The 19118-nt window shown below is 45.6% G+C and overlaps 1 protein-coding gene across 1 annotated transcript in view; it reads left to right on the forward strand.

Annotated features, from left to right (window-relative positions):
* BRCA1 (BRCA1 DNA repair associated) overlaps positions 1-19118 on the forward strand; it is a 290350-nt gene that overhangs the window by 217856 nt on the left and 53376 nt on the right. The window contains exon 18 of the mRNA XM_040331227.1: positions 3107-3147. Coding sequence (XP_040187161.1) covers positions 3107-3147 — 41 coding nt within the window. The remainder of the gene's footprint in view (positions 1-3106; positions 3148-19118) is intronic.

A 19118-nucleotide genomic window follows, 5' to 3' on the forward strand; every position in this document is an offset into this window, starting at 1 on the left:
CACACACACAATATATACCGTATGATATTAAAAGTGTAGTTGCGCTGACTAAAACCCAACCGATATGTAATAGGTCGCATAATAGGGCCAGGAGAGTGCCTTGAGAACCTAATGCACCTATAATCCCATGCTCCCACCGCTGCAACTTGTCACCCTATTTGTGCCTATGGAACCATTCAAATCGGTTCAACTCCATCTTGCACCAATTTGAAAAAGGTTTTGGCGATTTTCATGTGCGACTTGCAGAGACATCTGTGCATGAAGTCACACAGATGTCTGCAAGCCGCATGTGAAATCGCACTGAGCTGCAGCTTTGAAATCACGCTGAAGTACCGCAAATTCAAAGCTACATTTAGTGTGACTGGGGACTTATAAACAAACACAAGAGAGCGCATCCAGCTAGGTGTAGCGATTAATTCAAAGGAATAAACGACAATAGAAATGCACTCACTAGTTAAGTGGACAAAGGCTTGTCATAAACCTGTATAGACCTCCAAAAGGATCACCATGAGGCTGCAGAGCTTTGCAGGCAGGTGGCTGGCTGAAACTGAGTTCTTGATGGAAGTACAGCTGTGAAGCTCTAGGCTGGAACATAAGCAGCAGCAGCTTCCAGAAGTAGCAAGATGGCAGTGGCTCTAAACAGCACCTCTCTTGGCTGGATTATAGTGACAGGAAGTGGAGGGGGTGTGACTACATGTTTCAGGGCAGACAGGAGCACCCCTTTATCAAACCATAGGAACCCAGCCGAGAGAGGTGCTGTATGGAGCTGCAGCCATCTTGCTGCTTCTGGAAGATGCTGTTGCTTATTTGAACAGGGAAGGGGGAGAAAATAGGGCCGAAACAAAGACAATAAAGGAAAAGAAAAAAGGAAAGAGAAGGGAGAGGGAAAACGAGGAAAGGGAAAAAGAAAAGGAGAAAAGAAAAAGGAAAGGAAAAATACTGGACACACGAGGAAAGCACTCACATTAGCCACATCCGTAAATGATATAGAATAAAGAAAAAACCCAAACCAAGAAATGAGTAAAGGTCGGACTTTTGAGGCAAGCGGAAGTATATAAAAATATATATAGTTTATTACAAAAATAGAAAAAAAAACATTTACATAATAATAATGGTATATTGAGAAATAAATAAATATAATCAACATAAAACCATCTGGGTTTAGAAAGTCGTGGGTGGTAAATGAATCCTATGAAGTCGCCTACGCGTTTCGCCGTGGGGCTTCTTCAGGACGAGACAAATAGGATTTTTAAATATTGTTTCAAAATCCGATGCATCAAGGTAGGTGCATCCATCCAAGACACTACGATCATATAGGGAGTATGCACAATTATTGTGGAAATATTTAAATGTCGCATTTAATGGTGCCAAAAGTGGTCATCAATAATCCAAGCTTTATTCATCTATGGTAGCAGTTCCACAATGTAAAAGAATGGACAGTCCTATCCAAAGCCAAAAAGACATATGTGGAAGGGGTATATACAGCAAAAACAGAAACCCCTTATTCTGAATATCCCTGTGAGGGACTTAGAACTGGGGCAGGTAGTCGCTCAAAACATACATAAAAGTATCCAAAGTTGACTTCAGGCTGGTAGCAAATCCTGATCAATAGAGACCATCTACTCAGGTGCTTAATTGTACAGCGACGACCAAGTATGCCCCAGGGTCACAGCCTGTGCTGTGTACCTATGCTGTTGCTTATATCCCAGCCTGAAGCTTAACAGCTGTACTTCACCAAGAATAAATTGCTAAACCTAGATGGAGGCGCCCTCTTGTTTGTTGTTATATTTTAAACCCTTAAATTTTTTTTGTTTTATAAATAACAAACGTGTTATACTTAGCTGCTCTGTGCAATGGTTTTGCACAGAGCAGCCCCAATCCTCCTCTTCTCAGGTTTCCTACTGGTGCTCCTGGATCAGAACTATACTAGTATCCCCAAAAATGCAGTATTAGCAGGATCCGCCCCCAATCACTGCCAGCATTTGCGAAATGTAGCAGAAATTTGATTTTATCGGATATGTTTTATACCAAGTAGAAAATATCCTACATCATATATAAAAGTTTGTTTTGTTTATATAATAAAAATAAAAAAGTGTTTGCAGTTTGCGAGAAGCCATGTGGGGGACACAGCAAACATGTGAAAGGTGCACTGGTCAGATGAGACCAACATTTTACTTTTTGGACAAAAAGTGATGTGTGGCAGAAAGCGAACACTGCACATTACACTGAACACCCCCCCATTAAACATGGTGGTGGCAGCATCATGTTGTGGGGATGCTTTTCTTTCTTCAGCACGAACAGGAAAGCTGGTCAGAGTTGATGGGAAGATGGATGGTGCCAAATACAGGGCAATCTTAGAAGAAAATTTGTTAGTCTGCAAAAGACTTGAAACTGGGGTGGAGGTTCACCCTTTAGCAGGAAAACAACTCTAAATATACAGCCAGAGCTACAATGGAATAGTTTAGTTTAAAGCCTATTCATGTGTTAGAATGGCCCAATCAAAGTCCAGACCTAAATCCAAATGAGAATCTGTGGCAAAACTTGAAAATTGCTGTTCACAGACGCTATCCATCCAATTTGAAAACCATTTATCTTCCTTCCACTTCACAATTATGTGCCGCTTTGTGTTGGTTTATCACATAATGTCCCAATAAAATAAATTTACGTTTTTGGTTGTAACATGACAAAATTTGGAAAATGTCAAGGGGTATGAATACTTTTTCTAGGCACTGTATATTCCTTACAGTACATACTGTAAGTAGATTGTGTGCATCCTTGCCATTTGGTACAGTCTTTTGAACTAAAGTCACAGATACAAGCAAACATAGTAATGACAGTAGTTGCTTAAAGCCTGTAGAGTCTGATAAGATGATTGTTTTGCATCTTTTTCTTATCACAAAACAGAAAAAACTGTTTCTTATTTATGTACACCTCCTCTTTCCTCACAAGTCATTTTTAGTTCTTGAACATCATAGAAAAAATCATTATGATATGCATCTCTGAGAGAAAATGTATACGACTCAAGTATGTATTTTATGCTGAAGGCTGGTTATCTGCACTGTGCAAATTCTAATGTAATCAGTCACTATGACTTTCTTTTATCTAGGGATTGCACAGTCTTTCAGAGAGGGAAGAATCCTTGATGAGGTAAGTCGGATATTGAATATCTTTAGGCATTATATTAGATAATAATCCTGATACATAATGCTGTCTACGCTTGTCATCTTTCATAAAATGAGACTTCTATGATTTCTTGTCCCTTACCTGTTACCTTGATCCTGTCATCGCTTTATCCTTTGCTGTACTGCTTTTCTAGCCCAGTGTGGTTTGTTTCTCAGACCTGGCTTGAAAAATAAATATTCAGTGTACATGCCTATCACTCATTAAAATGTTTGTGATCCTGTTCGCTTATACATAGTCAGGTTGAAAAAAGTCAATCTAGTTCAACAGCTTATAGCACTGTCTAATCTGCCTCTTTCAAAGCTGTAAAAAATCTGGCCCTGCCCCTTCCTGTGTCCCCCTCTGTGCCCTGACTACCGTGGTCAGTTTATGTGCCTCTGTCATCTGCAGCTCTGCTCTCTCCCCCTCACCCCCTCCCTTCCTGCCAGCTCGGAATCTGTGTCTGTGTGTTCACCCGCCCCCCTCCTGCCTCTATCAGTATAAAATTAAACTTTATAAAATGTCACTGGCAGACCCTCTGTTTTATGCAGCCATAATGCCCTATGTAAGTATTTTTTTTAAACAATGACGATACAGGGATACAGTGGGATGGGCTGAGCGGCCATCATGGGGTCGTATGACCTCAAGACTGACGTCAAAGGGAGATCTTGGCCCCTCCCAATGTAGCCCTAGATCGAAATAGGAGAGCGGCTGGGAGTCACGTGACCAGCCTGAAGAGCTCTAAAAAAAAAATAATAATAATAAAAAAAAAAGTAATTAGAGGCTTTGTTTAAAAAAAAAAATACTTACAGAGTGCATTATGCCTGGATACAACAGAGGGGCTGTCTATGACATTATGTTTTAGGGTTACAAACACTTTAAGAAATTATTTTTGCAATATTAATGTTGTTACTGGAGACTAAATACAAACATCTTTTTCTTGTGACTTCACAAAGGTCCTTTAAGCTGGACATTGTATAATCAGAGTGTCCAACTTCAATGTTTGTATAATTTTTGTGAGGCAATATTTACAAAAAAAAGCCAAATTTGTCCCCAGAAAAAAAGATGTATAAATTGCGGTACTTTGTTACCTATGCTATGACAATTTTTTTATTTTTTTTAATGATCACAGATCAAAAATGGCCCATAGTGGAAATGTAAAAATGGCTCTATTTCTTAAAGCGGGGGTTCACCCTATATAAAAAAATAAATAATTTTTTTTTTCCTCTAGCATTAAATTCGGCATAGTAGCGCGAGCTACAGTATGCCTGTCTGTATTTTTTTTATCCCCGTACTCACTGTGCAATTGTATATTGAAGATTCCGGGGAATGAGCGTTCCTATGGAGAGGGAAGGTGATTGACGGCCGGCCCTGGCACGTCACGCTTCTCCGGAAATAGGCTTGGCTCTTCACGGCGCCTGCGCATAGCCTGTGCGCAGGCGCCGTGAAGAGCCGAGACCTACTCCGGCTTTCTTCGGGGAGCGTGACGTGCCAGAGCCGGCCGTCAATCACCCTCCCTCTTGCTAGGAACGCCCATTCCCCGCGGCAGACGGAATCGTCTATGTACGATTACACTGTGAGTACGGGGATAAAAAAATTAAGACAGGCATACTGTAGCTTGCGCTACTATGCCGAATTTAATGCTGAAATGTTGTTCTGCAGGGTGAACCACCGCTTTAAGCTGTATTCAGCTACAAGAGCTGAAGTGTTTAAAATGCGTAAGAAATTGAATATATATTACCATCAAATCTTGTTTGCACTGGTTAAAAAAAAAGCTGTACATTTCCAACTTCATCCATAACAACCCAAGGGGTTGTAAAGTTAAAAAAAAACAAATATGTTATACTTGCCTCCACTGTGTAGCTTGTTTTGCACAGAGTGGCCCCGAACCTGGTCTTCTAGGGTCCCTTGGCGGCTGTCTCGGCTCCTCCGCGCAAGAACTCAACACCTTCATGCCAGCGAGCTTGCATGGTGTGGAGTTCCTGCGGGCGCGCTCCCGTGGTACAGCCAAGGGCTATTGATGCTCACTGCATCACTCGGCCCTGCGTCATTGGATGTGATTGACGGCTGCGCTGCATTCAAACCATCCAGTGTAGCCAATCAATGGCCAGGCTCAGAAACGAGGAGGATGAAAGGGGCGAGCGCAGGACTTTCCAGGGCTCAGGTAAGTAAATCGGGGGTAAGTAAATAGGATGCATTAAGGTGAAAAACATTTACCCATATAGGTAAATTTAGCTTCCCTGATTTATTTGTTACCATACCCGTTCCAAAAAAATAATAATTCAGTGGCCATTTGGGAGCACTGTTTTTCTGAACTTCACAAATACATGCCAAAATGTAAGTTTCTTGCATAAAATACATTTAAAACCACAGGACATTATGTACAGTATATTTTCTAAAATCAAGGACCCATAAAATAAAACGACAGGTATTTTTATGTCAATATTAGCATAACTGTTAATCATATGTATTTCTTTCTCGTACATCACGGGACACAGAGCAGCGTATTCATTACTATGTGGGTTATATGGAGTACCTTCAGGTGATGGACACTGGCAATCTCAAACAGGAAGTGCCCCTCCCTATATAACCCCCTCCCATAGGAGGAGTACCTCAGTTTTTTCACCAGTGTCTTAGGTGTTGGTCATGGAATAGCTTTGCCTCCACATCCTTGGGATCAAGGCGGGCTATCCGGATCTGTCCAAGGGCCTCAGAGCTAAAGTGGACAGTACCCAGGCCCCAAACCGTGGGGTTTTGCCCATAATGCTTCTCTTTTTAGAGAGCTGGACCCTGGGCCCAGGACTTAGAACCTCTGCGGTACCTAAGGTAACCTGTTTGCCAGGGTGCTATATGGGCCCAGGACAGTGGGTTCCTTTTTAGGACCCCAGGGCCTGAAGGTCTAGTACGCCACCCACAGAGATGGGGGAAGATTGGACCTCTTGCTGTGCAAAGTCCTGCGGCATGGAGCAGGTAAGAAAGGGGGGGCCTGCGAGACTTGGTTCGTCGGCAGGCTCTCTAGGGGGATCTTTGGGGGATGTGCCTGAGTATGCTCTTGCATTGGCAGTTTTGGGCCACTATGTCTATCAAAGAGACAGGATGGTCTATGTATGGGCTCCCATGTGTGATCTCCCTAAAATATGTGTTGCATTGTAATTTTCTGCTGGGCGCTGGGTTGGGAAAGGAGCTGTGTGTTGGCTATGCTTTCCCAGGACTGGGGGGTCAGTGACTCACCTGAGGCCTTACCTGTCTGGGTGCCGTGCGGTGCTCGTCCTCCAGCATGTCGGGAACGCTTCCGGCGTGGCCCCCATCCTCCGCAACACGGGCGCGCACGCGGGCGCGCGCCCTGTAATATAGGCGCAGGGTGATGATTCGCGCCGTTGTGGAGAAAGGGGGGCGGGACATCTAGTCTCATAAAAGGAAGGGGCGGCCCTTCCTCTATGCTGTGTAGCTCAGTTGCTTTCTGAGCTTGAAGGAGGAGGACGCAGAGCGGCTGCAGGGCGGCTGAGGGCACCCAGTGGCGCAAGGAAGTATTGCAGTTCTGGTGAACAGAACTAGCTGTGTGGTTACTAGCCTAAAAAATTCCTTATACAGCAGATGGATACTTGCAATTTTTTGAGGGAAGACAGCATGTTTTCATTAAAAAAAAAAAAAAAAAAAGTTATTGAAAAAAAAAAAGAAATAGGGAACATACTGGTCTTCCCGTTTTGGTTTTTGGACGTTAGTTGTTACTACCGTTCCCTAAACCGTACTATTCTTTCTCCTAGCTACAACAATCAAAGGTTGTAAGCAGGGGTACCTCGGTATTGTACCATGGCTTCCAAAGGTTCAGGATCAGGGGGTACAAAAGAAAGGGGCTCCCCCTCAGATTCTGACGGTTCAGGTCGGCCTATGCTGGTACTCTCCCCACAGGTTAATACACCATTGGGCACCTTGGTTGAGCCATTAGGGAGATCTGGTGCTGAGGCTACATCAGATCCACCCAACCCTGTGTTTATCACTGAGAGTATGCTAGCCACCTCCTTGGAGGGGCTAGAGAAAAGATTGGCGGCTATGATAGCCAAATCTACACCGGGTAAAAAGCGGACTAGGTCTCCGTCGCCTGAGTGTGGACCCTCAGATGCTGAGGTTCTCTCCCCGGGGGGATTTGAGTTGCAGGAAGATCATTTGGACCGGGACCAAATTGGTTCAGAGGTTGAGGGTTCGGCTAATGAAGAGCCTTGCTCTGCCTCCCAAGCGGAAAGCTTCTGGGTTCATTCCCTGACAGACATGGTCCACTTGGCGTTTAATTTGCCTTTGCCGGAACCTCAGGGTCCGGCCGTATCATCTTTAGGCTCTTTGAAAACGCCTCGGAGTAGCGCTGTTTTTCCAGTCCAGTCTCTTTTAGAGGAAGTAATCTTCCAGGATTGGGCACGACCAGACAGAATCTTTTTACCACCTAAAAGATTTTCCGTCGTCTATCCTATGGAAGAAAAATTTGCCAAAAAGTGGGCACTCCCAGTGGTGGATGCCGCCATCTCCTGTGTAAATAAGTCCTTGACTTGCCCGGTAGAAAACATACAGGTGTTTAAAGAACCGGTTGATAAGCGTTTGGAGACACTTTTAAAAGCATCCTTTACTACGGCAGGTGCAGTAATGCAGCCAGCGGTGGCTGCTATTGGAGTTTGTCGGGCGCTAACAGACAAGACAAGACAAATGCTTAAGGTTATTCCGGCCCAGCAGGCGGAAGAATTATCTGATATTCCTAGAGCCATGTGCTTCGCGGTGGATGCTATAAAGGACTCCATCCAGCAAGCGTCTCGTCTGTCACTATTTTTAGTACATATGAGAAGGCTCTTATGGTTAAAGAACTGGGAGGCTGAGCCCCCATGCAAAAAGCTTCTGGCAGGGTTTTCCTTCCATGGAGAACGACTCTTCGGAGAAGATCTGGATAAATACATTCAGACTATTTCAAGTGGCAAAAGTACCCTTCTACCAGTCAAAAAGAAGGTCCGGGGACCTGCGTTCAAACGGCAGCTTCCCCCTGCTCAGGGGCCCGCCAATTCCAGGCAGTATCGACGGCCTCCTGCGAGATCATACTTTAACAATAAGCCACAGGGACAAGCCTTTGGAGGCAAGAAGCAGTGGTATCGTAAGCCAGCAAAGACAGCCCCTAAGTCTGCCTCATGAAGGGACGCCCCCACCCACGAAGGTGGGGGGAAGGCTGCGTTTTTTTGCGGAAATTTGGGAGACCGACATTCCCGACAAGTGGGTCCGGTCTTCCGTGGCCACAGGCTACAAATTAGAATTTCTAAGAATCCCTCCACCTCATTATCAGGAGTCGAGAGTGCCAGTCGAGCCGACAAAGAAGGCCGCCTTAATGGCGGCATTAAATCATTTGCTTTACCAAGGCGTGATAGTAGAAGTACCAGCCCAGGAACAGGGGCTAGGGTTCTACTCCAATTTGTTCATCATCCCAAAGCCCAACGGCGATGTCAGGCCAATCTTGGACTTAAAGGGATTAAATGCGTACTTAAAAGTACGCTCATTCCGGATGGAATCCGTACGATCGGCAGCCGCCGCACTCCAGAAAGACGACTTTCTGGCATCCATAGACATAAAGGATGCTTACCTTCATGTGCCAATTTTTTAGCCACATCAAAGGTTTCTACGCTTCACGGTGGCTCGGCGTCATTTTCAATTTGTGGCACTCCCTTTCGGGTTGGCTACGGCTCCTCGAGTATTCACCAAGGTCCTAGCTCCAATTCTAGCCAACCTAAGAATCCAGGGGATCACTGTCCTAGCATACCTGGACGACCTTCTAATCATAGATCACTCGTCTCCTGGCCTGGAACGAGCAGTGGCTCTCACGGTTCGATACCTAGAAAGGTTCGGCTGGGTCCTAAACCGAGAAAAATCAGCTTTCCAACCCACAAAGAGGTTGGAATATCTCGGCATGTCATTAGACACGGAACAGCAAAGGGTGTTCCTGCCTCGAATAAAGGTCGAGGCTATCAAAGAATTGATACATCTGGTTCTAAGCAAGAGAGAACCAACGATTCGCCTATGCATGCGATTACTAGGCAAGCTAGTGGCCACCTTCGAAGCGGTGCCATACGCTCAAAGCCACACTCGCGTCCTGCAGGCAGCCATTCTGTCAGCATGGAGCAAAAGGCCACAGGCCTTGGAATTTCCTTTGCCACTCTCATCAAGAGTCCAGCAGAGTCTGTGTTGGTGGTTAGACCCTCAGAATCTAATGAAGGAAAAATCTTTCAGCCCCGTGACCTGGAAGATAGTGACCACAGATGCCAGCCTGAAGGGCTGGGGAGCGATCTTGGATGGTTGCACTCGCCAAGGTACTTGGGCACAGGAGGAGAGTCAATTGCCCATCAATATCTTGGAGCTGCTCGGCTAGCCCTCAAGGCTTGGACCTCCAAATTACAGGGGTTCCCGGTGAGGATACAATCAGACAATGCCACGGCTGTGGCATATATAAATCACCAAGGGGGAACCAAGAGTCAAGCAGCTCAGAGAGAAGTGAGCTTAATTTTCCTATGGGCAGAGAATCATGTGCCCTGCATATCGGCAATATTCATTCCCGGGGTGGACAACCTGCAGGCGGACTTCTTGAGTCGTCGGACTCTGTCGCCAGGGGAATGGTCTCTGCATCCGCAAATATTTCAGATAATTTGCCAGAGGTGGGGAATGCCGGACGTGGATATCATGGCATCAAGGCTCAACAAGAAGCTAGACAGGTTCATGTCCCGGACTCGGGACCCTATGGCCTGCGGGACCGATGCGTTAGTTTGCCCTTGGCATCAGTTCAATCTTCTATATGCCTTCCCCCCGCTTCAGTTACTACCCCGCCTGTTGCGCAGGATCAGGGTGGAGCACAAGCCAGTCATTCTGATAGCTCCAGCATGGCCCAGAAGGGCATGGTACTCACTAATCCTAAAGATGTCAGTGGGAGACCCTTGGACGCTTCCTCTACGACCAGACCTACTCTCACAAGGCCCGATCCTCCACCCTGCATTACGGCGTCTAAATTTGACGGCCTGGCGGCTGAATCCCTGATTCTTAGGGGTAGAGGTCTATCTAGACAAGTAATCTCTACCCTGATTAAGGCTAGAAAGCCAGTCTCCAGAGTAATTTATTACAGGGTTTGGAGGGCCTATGTAGGCTGGTGCGAGTCCAAGAAATGGCTTTCCCGCAAATATACCATTGATAGAGTATTAAGTTTTCTCCAGCTAGGAGTGGATAAAGGCCTGGCATTAAGCACAATCAAGGGGCAGATTTCAGCTTTGTCAGTGTGGTTTCAGAGGCCGCTGGCCACCCACTCGCTGGTTAAGACCTTCATTCAGGGGGTCTTGCGTATTAATCCTCCAGTTAAGTCACCACTTTGTCCGTGGGACTTGAATCTTGTTCTGTCAACTCTACAGAAACAACCCTTTGAGCCGTTGGCTGAAGTTCCTTTGGTTTTACTAACAAGGAAGTTGGTATTTCTGGTCGCCATAGTTTCCGCCAGAAGAGTGTCAGAATTGGCAGCCTTATCTTGTAAGGAGCCATATCTTATTCTGCATAAGGACAGGGTGGTTCTCCGTCCTCATCCTTCCTTTTTACCAAAGGTTATATCCAGTTTTCACCTGAACCAGGATTTGGTATTACCATCCTTTTTTCCGAAGCCCACTTCCAGAAAGGAAGGGTTGCTGCATACCTTGGATATTGTCAGGGCCATGAAGGCCTATCTTAAAGCTACAGAGAAGATTCGGAAAACAGATGTGTTGTTCATTTTGCCAGATGGGCCCAAGAAGGGGCAGGCAGCTGCAAAATCCACCATTTCGAGATGGATTAAACAGTTAATTATTCAGGCCTACGGCTTGAAGAGGTTGCCTCCTCCGTTGTCAGTAAAGGCCCATTCTACCAGGGCCATGGGCGCCTCCTGGGCAGCACACCATCAGATCTCTATGGCTCAAGTATGCAAGGCGGCAACCTGGTCTTCAGTCCACACGTTTACAAGATTTTACCAGGTGGACGTAAGAAGGAATACAGATACAGCCTTTGGGCAGGCAGTGCTGCGGGCTGCGATTTAAGACCCTCAGAATCGGGGGCACCCTTGAGTTAAAATTTAAGTTTAAATTTAATTTTCTCAACTAAGTTGGATTTATTATTATTTGAGAGTATCTCTGAATTAAATCCTTGTGTCTTGGGAAGATGTCTCCCTCCCCTCAGTAAAGCATTGCTTTAGGACATCCCACATAGTAATGAATATGCTGCTCTGTGTCCCGTGATGTACGAGAAAGAAAAAGGGATTTTTAATACAGCTTACCTGTAAAATCCTTTTCTTGGAGTACATCACGGGACACAGAGCTCCCACCCCTCTTATGAGGACCATTTTGGGAGGCATACTGCTTGCTATAAAACTGAGGTACTCCTCCTATGGGAGGGGGTTATATAGGGAGGGGCACTTCCTGTTTGAGATTGCCAGTGTCCATCACCTGAAGGTACTCCATATAACCCACATAGTAATGAATATGCTGCTCTGTGTCCCGTGATGTACTCCAAGAAAAGGATTTTACAGGTAAGCTGTATTAAAAATCCCTTTATTTTTAGTAAAAACAAAAGATGCATTTAAATACATTTTAGAGCACACAAATGCAAAAACAAATCCAAGTTTTTGGTAAAACATAAAAGATGAGATTGAGACAAATAACTAGATATCAAGACTTAAATTCTGCATGACCATGAAATGGCGACAAATTAAAATACTAAAACGTCTTCTATGCGACAATGCCTCATTTACATGGGCGTATTTAAGCATACACCTGAGTAGGGGTCGTGTTGTGCCTGCACAGAGAAAAAAAAATGCAAGATTGACTAATAAAAATGCAGAACCACTCTGAGTGATGTCACTTTGTTTCCCAGGTTCACTTCCAATTAGTTTTGATTGAACCGTCAATCTTTCTTAAGGAAATCAGTCTCAGTTTATAGACGGACAGCACCTTTTACCCTCAACAGAAACAAACTCGCCAGCTTAATGTGACCAATTAACTAAAGCTGGTCAAAAAGCACTTATGGTCACTTCTGGGGCACATCATTCCATGCACAACCAAATTAGACCACCTTATTAAACCCTCAATTCAAATGTGTTAAATTACAAATTGTGATCCAGTGCATATTGAATGCGTGGGACAGACCAGAACACTGCAAAATTGCAGGACGGATTATTTTTCAAAAGATAATCACAAATACATATATCAGAATAGCGTGAATAATGTTATGATTTCTGTAACGGCTACCCAAGTTGTGTGAGGGTCTCAGCCGTTGGAGACGTCCTTTTCCCTGGCAAGCTGCGATATGCAGGTACCGCCGGTATATCCCATCGAACGCCCTTCCAAGAAACGAGACGGACTACGTTTGCAGAGTCAAGCAGGACTGAGTTTTAATGCCACATTTTTCTTCCTTATATCTGGTTACAAACTGCACAGAAACAAATGACACCCCCCCCCCCCACCCAGGGGGCCTTCAATACACACACTTTGAAAGAATGACCTTCCCTTGAGCCAATCAGCCGCTAGCCGTTTCGGCTCCTCAACTTAGCTTGATCAGACAATAGAATTCAATTAACCTTTAAAACAATTATCACTCACACATAATCCCCATCAGCATACACCTCACAGGGGGGGTGTTACCTCCACAAAAGAGTTCATTAGCTATGCGAAGGGAACATGAGCATTCAGCAGTGAAAGAGACTTGTCCAATTAACCCTTTGAGCTCAGAATACAATGTGGTACATCCAATTGTGACAAGCCATGTAGTTCCTTGTAGTCCTTCCTGCATGAAGATTATCGATGTCCCGGCAGCATGCATATGTCCGTTACAATTTCCAAGGTCTAAAATGCACAATTGTTGATGCAAGACTGGTTCTGAAAGAGGAGGTCCAGCCAAAAAATTCAAATACTGTAGCGGCTGACTTTTAATATTAGGATACTTACCTGTCCAGGGAGCCTGCGATGTCGGCACCCCAGCCAATCTTCGGAACGACTCCCAGGTGCTGCCACCGCCATTCCTGGCAAGCAAACCAGGTAGTGAAGCCTTTTGCTGGTTCCCTACTGCGCATATGTGCTTACCAAACCTGAAATCTGGATAGCATGCAATCCATACCAAGTGGAAGTGGTCGTATTACACTTTTATGTATTTTTGGCCAAATGCTTTTTTGTGTATTGTTTACAATTTAAAAAATGAACTGTATTTTTGTATGAAAATTTAAGAACTCTTGCATGTATTTTCAGAAATTTCTTTAGGTGTATTTAAATGAGGGTGGAGTTTATAACCACTTTTTTATTTGGAGCATTTGTCAGTCTTTCTTGGGGGGGGGGGGGGAAACACAGACTAGCTTGAGGATAAGCTTTCTTGCTGCCTACTGATTAAAATATATGTTATTCAATGAAGAACCCCATCCAACTATTGCATGTTCTTGAGGTATCTGCACCTCAAGAACATGCTGCTTTTAAGGCTTGCACTTTTTTTAACATCTGCATTTTTACATTTTTTTAAAGAAAATCACTTGTTCCTCCAGTATAGCTTGTAAATAATGCTGACTTAAAAAAAAAAGACAGCTTCAAAGTTCTCTGCTCCTAAATCTTTAAAAAAAAAAGTATCATATTTACTAACTTACCTGCGTTAAACAGTATGATGATTTGGAAAGACATATATATGTATCACAATAAGAACAGTTTAATTAGTTAAAGTGGAGGTTCACCCTCAAAAAAAATTCTGACATCACACGGAGTCGAGCCATCCTACCGACAGAATGCCGGTGTTTTTTTTTTTTCCTCAGCACATACCTCGTTATCAGGATTTTCACCTCACGGCAATCCCGCGGGAGTGGGCGTTCCCAAGCACTGCCTATGATTGACAGGCTTCCGAACGGCGCATACTGCGCGTAACAGGTTGCCGAAAAAAAACAGAACGTCGGTGCGGCTCTATACGGCACCTGCGCACCGACGTTCGGGTTCTGTCGGCAACCTGTGACGCGCAGTATGCGTCGTTCGGAAGCCTGTAAATCACAGGCAGTGCTTGGGAACGCCCACTCCCGCGGGATTGCCGTGAGGTGAAAATCCTGATAACGAGGTATGTGCTGAGAAAAAAAAAACCACCAGCATTCTGTCGGTAGGATGGCTCGACTCCGTGTGATGTCAGAATTTTTTTTAAAGGGTAAACCTCCCCTTTAACCACTTCCAGCCCAAGGACGTCATATGACGTCCTGGACTTTCAGTGGGGATATCTGAATGATGCCTGCAGCTACAGGCATCATTCAGATATCCATCTCTTCAGCCGGCGAATCCCTGCACCATAAGAACGATCATAGCGGCAGTTCCGCCGCTTGATCGTTCTTATAGGCGGCGGGAGGGGACGTCCCGCCGCCATCCGGTGCTTCTCCGGGCTCTCCCGTGCCATCGGAGACCCGGAGAAACGATCCACCGGCGTCCGATGGAAACCATAGAGTAGACTGGTGACCAGATGGTCACCAGTCATCTCTATGATCGTCGGAGGCCCGGGCGCGATGTTATGACGTCACGCCCGGGTCCCGGAATGTAAACACAGCCGCAGTCGCGGCTGAAAACATTAGATCGGTGAATTTTTTTTCACAATCTAATGCTTTCCAGCCTGCAGGAGAGATGTGGGGTCTTATTGACCCCGCATCTCTCCATAAAGAGTACCTGTCACACACATTCCTATTACAAGGGATGTTTACATTCCTTGTAATAGGAATAAAAGTGATAAAAAAAAAAAATGTCAAAAGTGTAAAAATAAAAGAAGTTGAGTAAAATAAAATAATAAAAAAAAAAATGTAAACGCCCCTATCCCTGTTAGCTCGCGCTCAGAAGCGAACACACACGTAAGTCCCGCCCACATATGTAAACGCCGTTCAAACCACACATGTGAGGTATCGCCGCGTGCGTTAGAGCGCCAGCAACAATTCTAGCACTAGACCTACTCTGTAACTCTAAATTTGTAACTTGTAAAAAAAAAATAAGGGACACCTATGGAGATTTTTAAGTACTGATGTTTGGCGCCATTTCATGAATGTGCGCAATTTTAAAGCGTGACATGTTAGGTATCTATTTACTCGGCGTAACTTCATCTTTCACATTATACAAAAAAATTGGGCTAACTTTACTGTTTTGTTATTTTTTAATTCACAAACCGTTTTTTTCCCCCAAAAAAGGCGTTTGAAAAATTATTGCGCAAATACTGTGCGAGATAAAAAGTTGCAATGGCCGACATTTTATTCCCTAGGGTGTCTGCTAAAAAAACATATATAGTGTTTGGCGGCACGGCTCTCCCCCTATTTTGCGGTCAAGCGTGCCCATCGTGTTCCACCCAAGCCCGGGCCGGAGTGGGCCCCGCAGCGTACTTTTATATTGCGGCTGCTCAACTTCCGCGACCGAGATGAACTGCTCAGGGCTGCTCAGGCGGCCGGGGAACTACCATACCGCAACGGCAGGCTCTTAATGTTCCCGGATTACACCATGGAAACCCAACGTCAGCGCAGATCCTTCGACGGGGTGAAGGCCGCCCTCCGTGCTAAGGGCATTAAGTACAGTGTCCTGTTCCCAGCTAAGCTGCGCGTGGTGGATGGGGAGATTGTCAGTTTTTCACTTCCCCCCCAAGGATGCTGCGGCTTGGCTGGAGACGCTGCCGTCTTAATATGGATGTGTATGCCACCTGCTGTGAAGTTCTTTCCGTGGACTGTTGTTGGCTGATCGGATTGGGGTAAGGGTGTCTGGGACGCCCCATGGACTCCAAGCCTTCCTGGTTTTCCAGTGGGTTGTGGGGGTGCGGTGGACATTACTGTTGCCATCTATGATGCTGCGGGCCTTCGGCTCATTAGGACACATTTTGGCCGTACTTACCCAGATGACTGCTTGTTCTTCCTCCCTCTGGTTGATCCTGTCAGGGTGTTTTTTGTTCTGCTATTATAATATTTTTAGATTTGTTTCTAGTTTATTTTTTTTATTTTTTTGTGTATGTGTATGTGCCCCTGCTCAGTCAGGTGTAAGTGACTGTTGTTCATGTTCACTCCAGTTAGCTCGATACTGACTTTGGTGTTTAACTCCACTGGTCCTTGTGTTGGATGGTGGACGGGACATTTCCTAAACTGGTAGCACATACCCAGCCAGTGGTTTGCGTTCCTGAACAGGGGGTGTTATGGGACATAGATGTGTCTCTCCAGGGCCGCTGATAGAAATCATGGGGCCCCCCGTACGGCCTACGTGATGGGGCCCCCTTCAGCCCCACCGCTGGCCCCGTCCCTATACAGAGAGGGTTAACAGACAGGCTAGGTAGGGTATACTAATAAAGGTTAATTTGTGATTGTGGCTCATTTTAAAATATGCACCACACACAGCTGAAAAACAGACGTGGTTTAAATTATGCTTAATTATTGGGCATGGCTTAAAAGGGTGTGGTTAGTCTAGATGACACTGTGCCGTGTTCAAAATGGCACTGTCCAATTTCTCACAGTCAAACAGTGCTACATGAAAAAGCAGCTAACCCCACTTTAAAAAAAAAAAACACCTTTTAATGAGTAGTAATATGTCTAAGGCTGCATTCACATTGTAACGCCGCGTATTTTGCCGCGATTTGTTTACTTTTTTTTTTTTGTAACAAATAATTTCCATTGATGTCTATGCCCGAATGCCAATGCCGCCTGAAAAAAAAGGGTCCGGGACTTGTTTTCAGGCGACAGGCGTTTCGGCGTGAGATGTGAACCATCTCATAGACATCAATGGAAATTCGCCCCTCCAGCGGCACTAGCGTTGTGCTTCAGGCGTATATACGCCGAGGTGTGAATGCAGCCTAAGAGATGGTTCACACCATGCCTGCATCTGAATTGTGAAGGAATGTGCTGTATATTTCGGTACAATTCAAACTGCATGCAAAACGCACTGCTTTTGCAATTTGCAGCAGGTGTCAATAAAAAGTTAATGACACTTCAAATGCAGGTCGCAGGTTTTAATGCGTTTGCCCTACACCTGCCAGCCCTTGATCACCATGTGATCTGGTTGCAGTGCATACACTGCTTTGGTGCATTGCAATTTTAGCCCATTCAAAATGAATGAGCTTGAAATTGCACTGCACAGATCCACATGTGACTTGCACAGGAACGCAGTGTGTTCCTGTGTGATTCAGCTCCAGGCATGGTGTGAACCAGACTGATCTAAAAATTTAGACAGAAGTAATAAGAAGTGGGGTTTGCTGACATTGATTGCATTTCCTTTTTCATGTAGAACTTCTGTGAGAAATTGGGCAGTGTAGTTTAAAACCCAATTTCTCACAGGACAGCTATGCTACATGACAAAGCAGACTTTAGACTTTACATTGCAGTTAATGTCACTGGGCTAACCTACAGTCCACCGAGAATCTTGGTCCATTGCCACCATAACACAGCTCATGTGTGCACACCAGAAGAAGCCAGGAACGATTATCCTTGAAGCTGGCGACACCCCCTCCCGCCCACTCAAACTTCAGGATCTCACAGTCAGGCTCCGACTCTGAGATGTTTAGCCCCGAGTGAGTGCTCATTGAGAGCGGCTGAACAGCTGCTGAGGGAGGAGGGGGGAGGATCGTGGAGCAGCGGAGAATTGGAGAAAGACTTTTTTTTTTAGCACTCTGATCAGATTGTCCGGGCCCCCCTGGTGGCCAGGGCCAGCTACAACAGGGCTAGCTATACTGCCTTATCAGCGGCCCTGTGTCTCTCTGTTCCGAGGTGCGTGGGGTGGGTTGGCCGTTGCTGACCAGGGTTATGGTTTTTCACTGTTATGTTTTTTCTTCTTCTTGTTTTTAAGGTTGTGTTGGTCTTTTGGAAATGTTATCTGTCCCTGCTGGTGCTTGACTGGGTAATGGAGAGGGATCTGGCAGGTGCAGCACTAGTGCCTGTCGCTGCACCTGGGGAGCCGATTGGCTCCTCTGGGTCCAGGGGATCTGGGAGCAAGTGAGGATGTACATCCTTCTGGTTCCTTTATTGTATTTGCCATGGCTAAGTGTTTGATAGTGTCCTGGAACGTAAGGGGGCTCAATTCGGCTGTTAAGCGTTCCTTGGTACTCAACCACTTACGGAAGCTCCACCCGAAGATCTGCAGGATACATACTTGATGGGTTCGAGGGTTCTGAGTTTGAAGGGGGCATGTGTCGGTGCGCACTATCTTGCACCCTACTCTAACTATGCTAGGGGAGTGAGTGTCCTGGTGCACAGATCCTTGCCCTTTCAGCTCCTCACTGTCAAGTTGGATCCTCAGGGTCGCTACCTCATTTTACATGTCCTGATTTCTGAGATCCCATATGTGCTTGTGGGGGTTTATCTCCCTCCTCCCACAGATGTGGGCATACTTCATGTTCTAATGCAACAGATTGTTATGTTTAATGTGGACAATGTCCTCTTAATGGGTGACTGGACAGACTTCATCCCTCTGGTCCCATGCAGCAGAGTCTGTTTCACTGGGCATCCGCCTTCCACATGACAGATGTCTGGCGTAATTTTCATGCCTCGGACAGGGAATATACTTGCCTTTCCACCACCTACCGGACCATGTCTCGGATTGATTTGGCTTTTGCCTCCCCAGCGCTTTTGCAGAGAGTGCTCTCTACTGAGATCCTCTCGCGGGGTATCTCCGACCATGCTCCGCTGTCCGTTGTTCTCAGGACCTCTCAGGTGGAGGGCGTAGGGGTATGGAGGCTGTCCAAATATTGGATTGCGGATCCTGAGATTCAGGAAGCATTCCCGGAGGCTCTTTGTAATTACTGGATTGATAATGATAAATCTGCGGCCCCGGAGGTGCTCTGGGATGCCTTTAAGGCATGGCTTTGGGGGGAATTTATTGCTCGTATAGCTCAGCGGAAGAGACATTCTGTGCAGTCTCTGCAACACTTAAGAGGATCAGGCGAAGCTCTGGGAGGCTGAGTTTGTGAGGGCACCCGTT

The sequence above is a fragment of the Rana temporaria genome, chromosome 12 (assembly GCF_905171775.1).
Source record: "Rana temporaria chromosome 12, aRanTem1.1, whole genome shotgun sequence".
Lineage (NCBI taxonomy): Eukaryota > Metazoa > Chordata > Amphibia > Anura > Ranidae > Rana > Rana temporaria.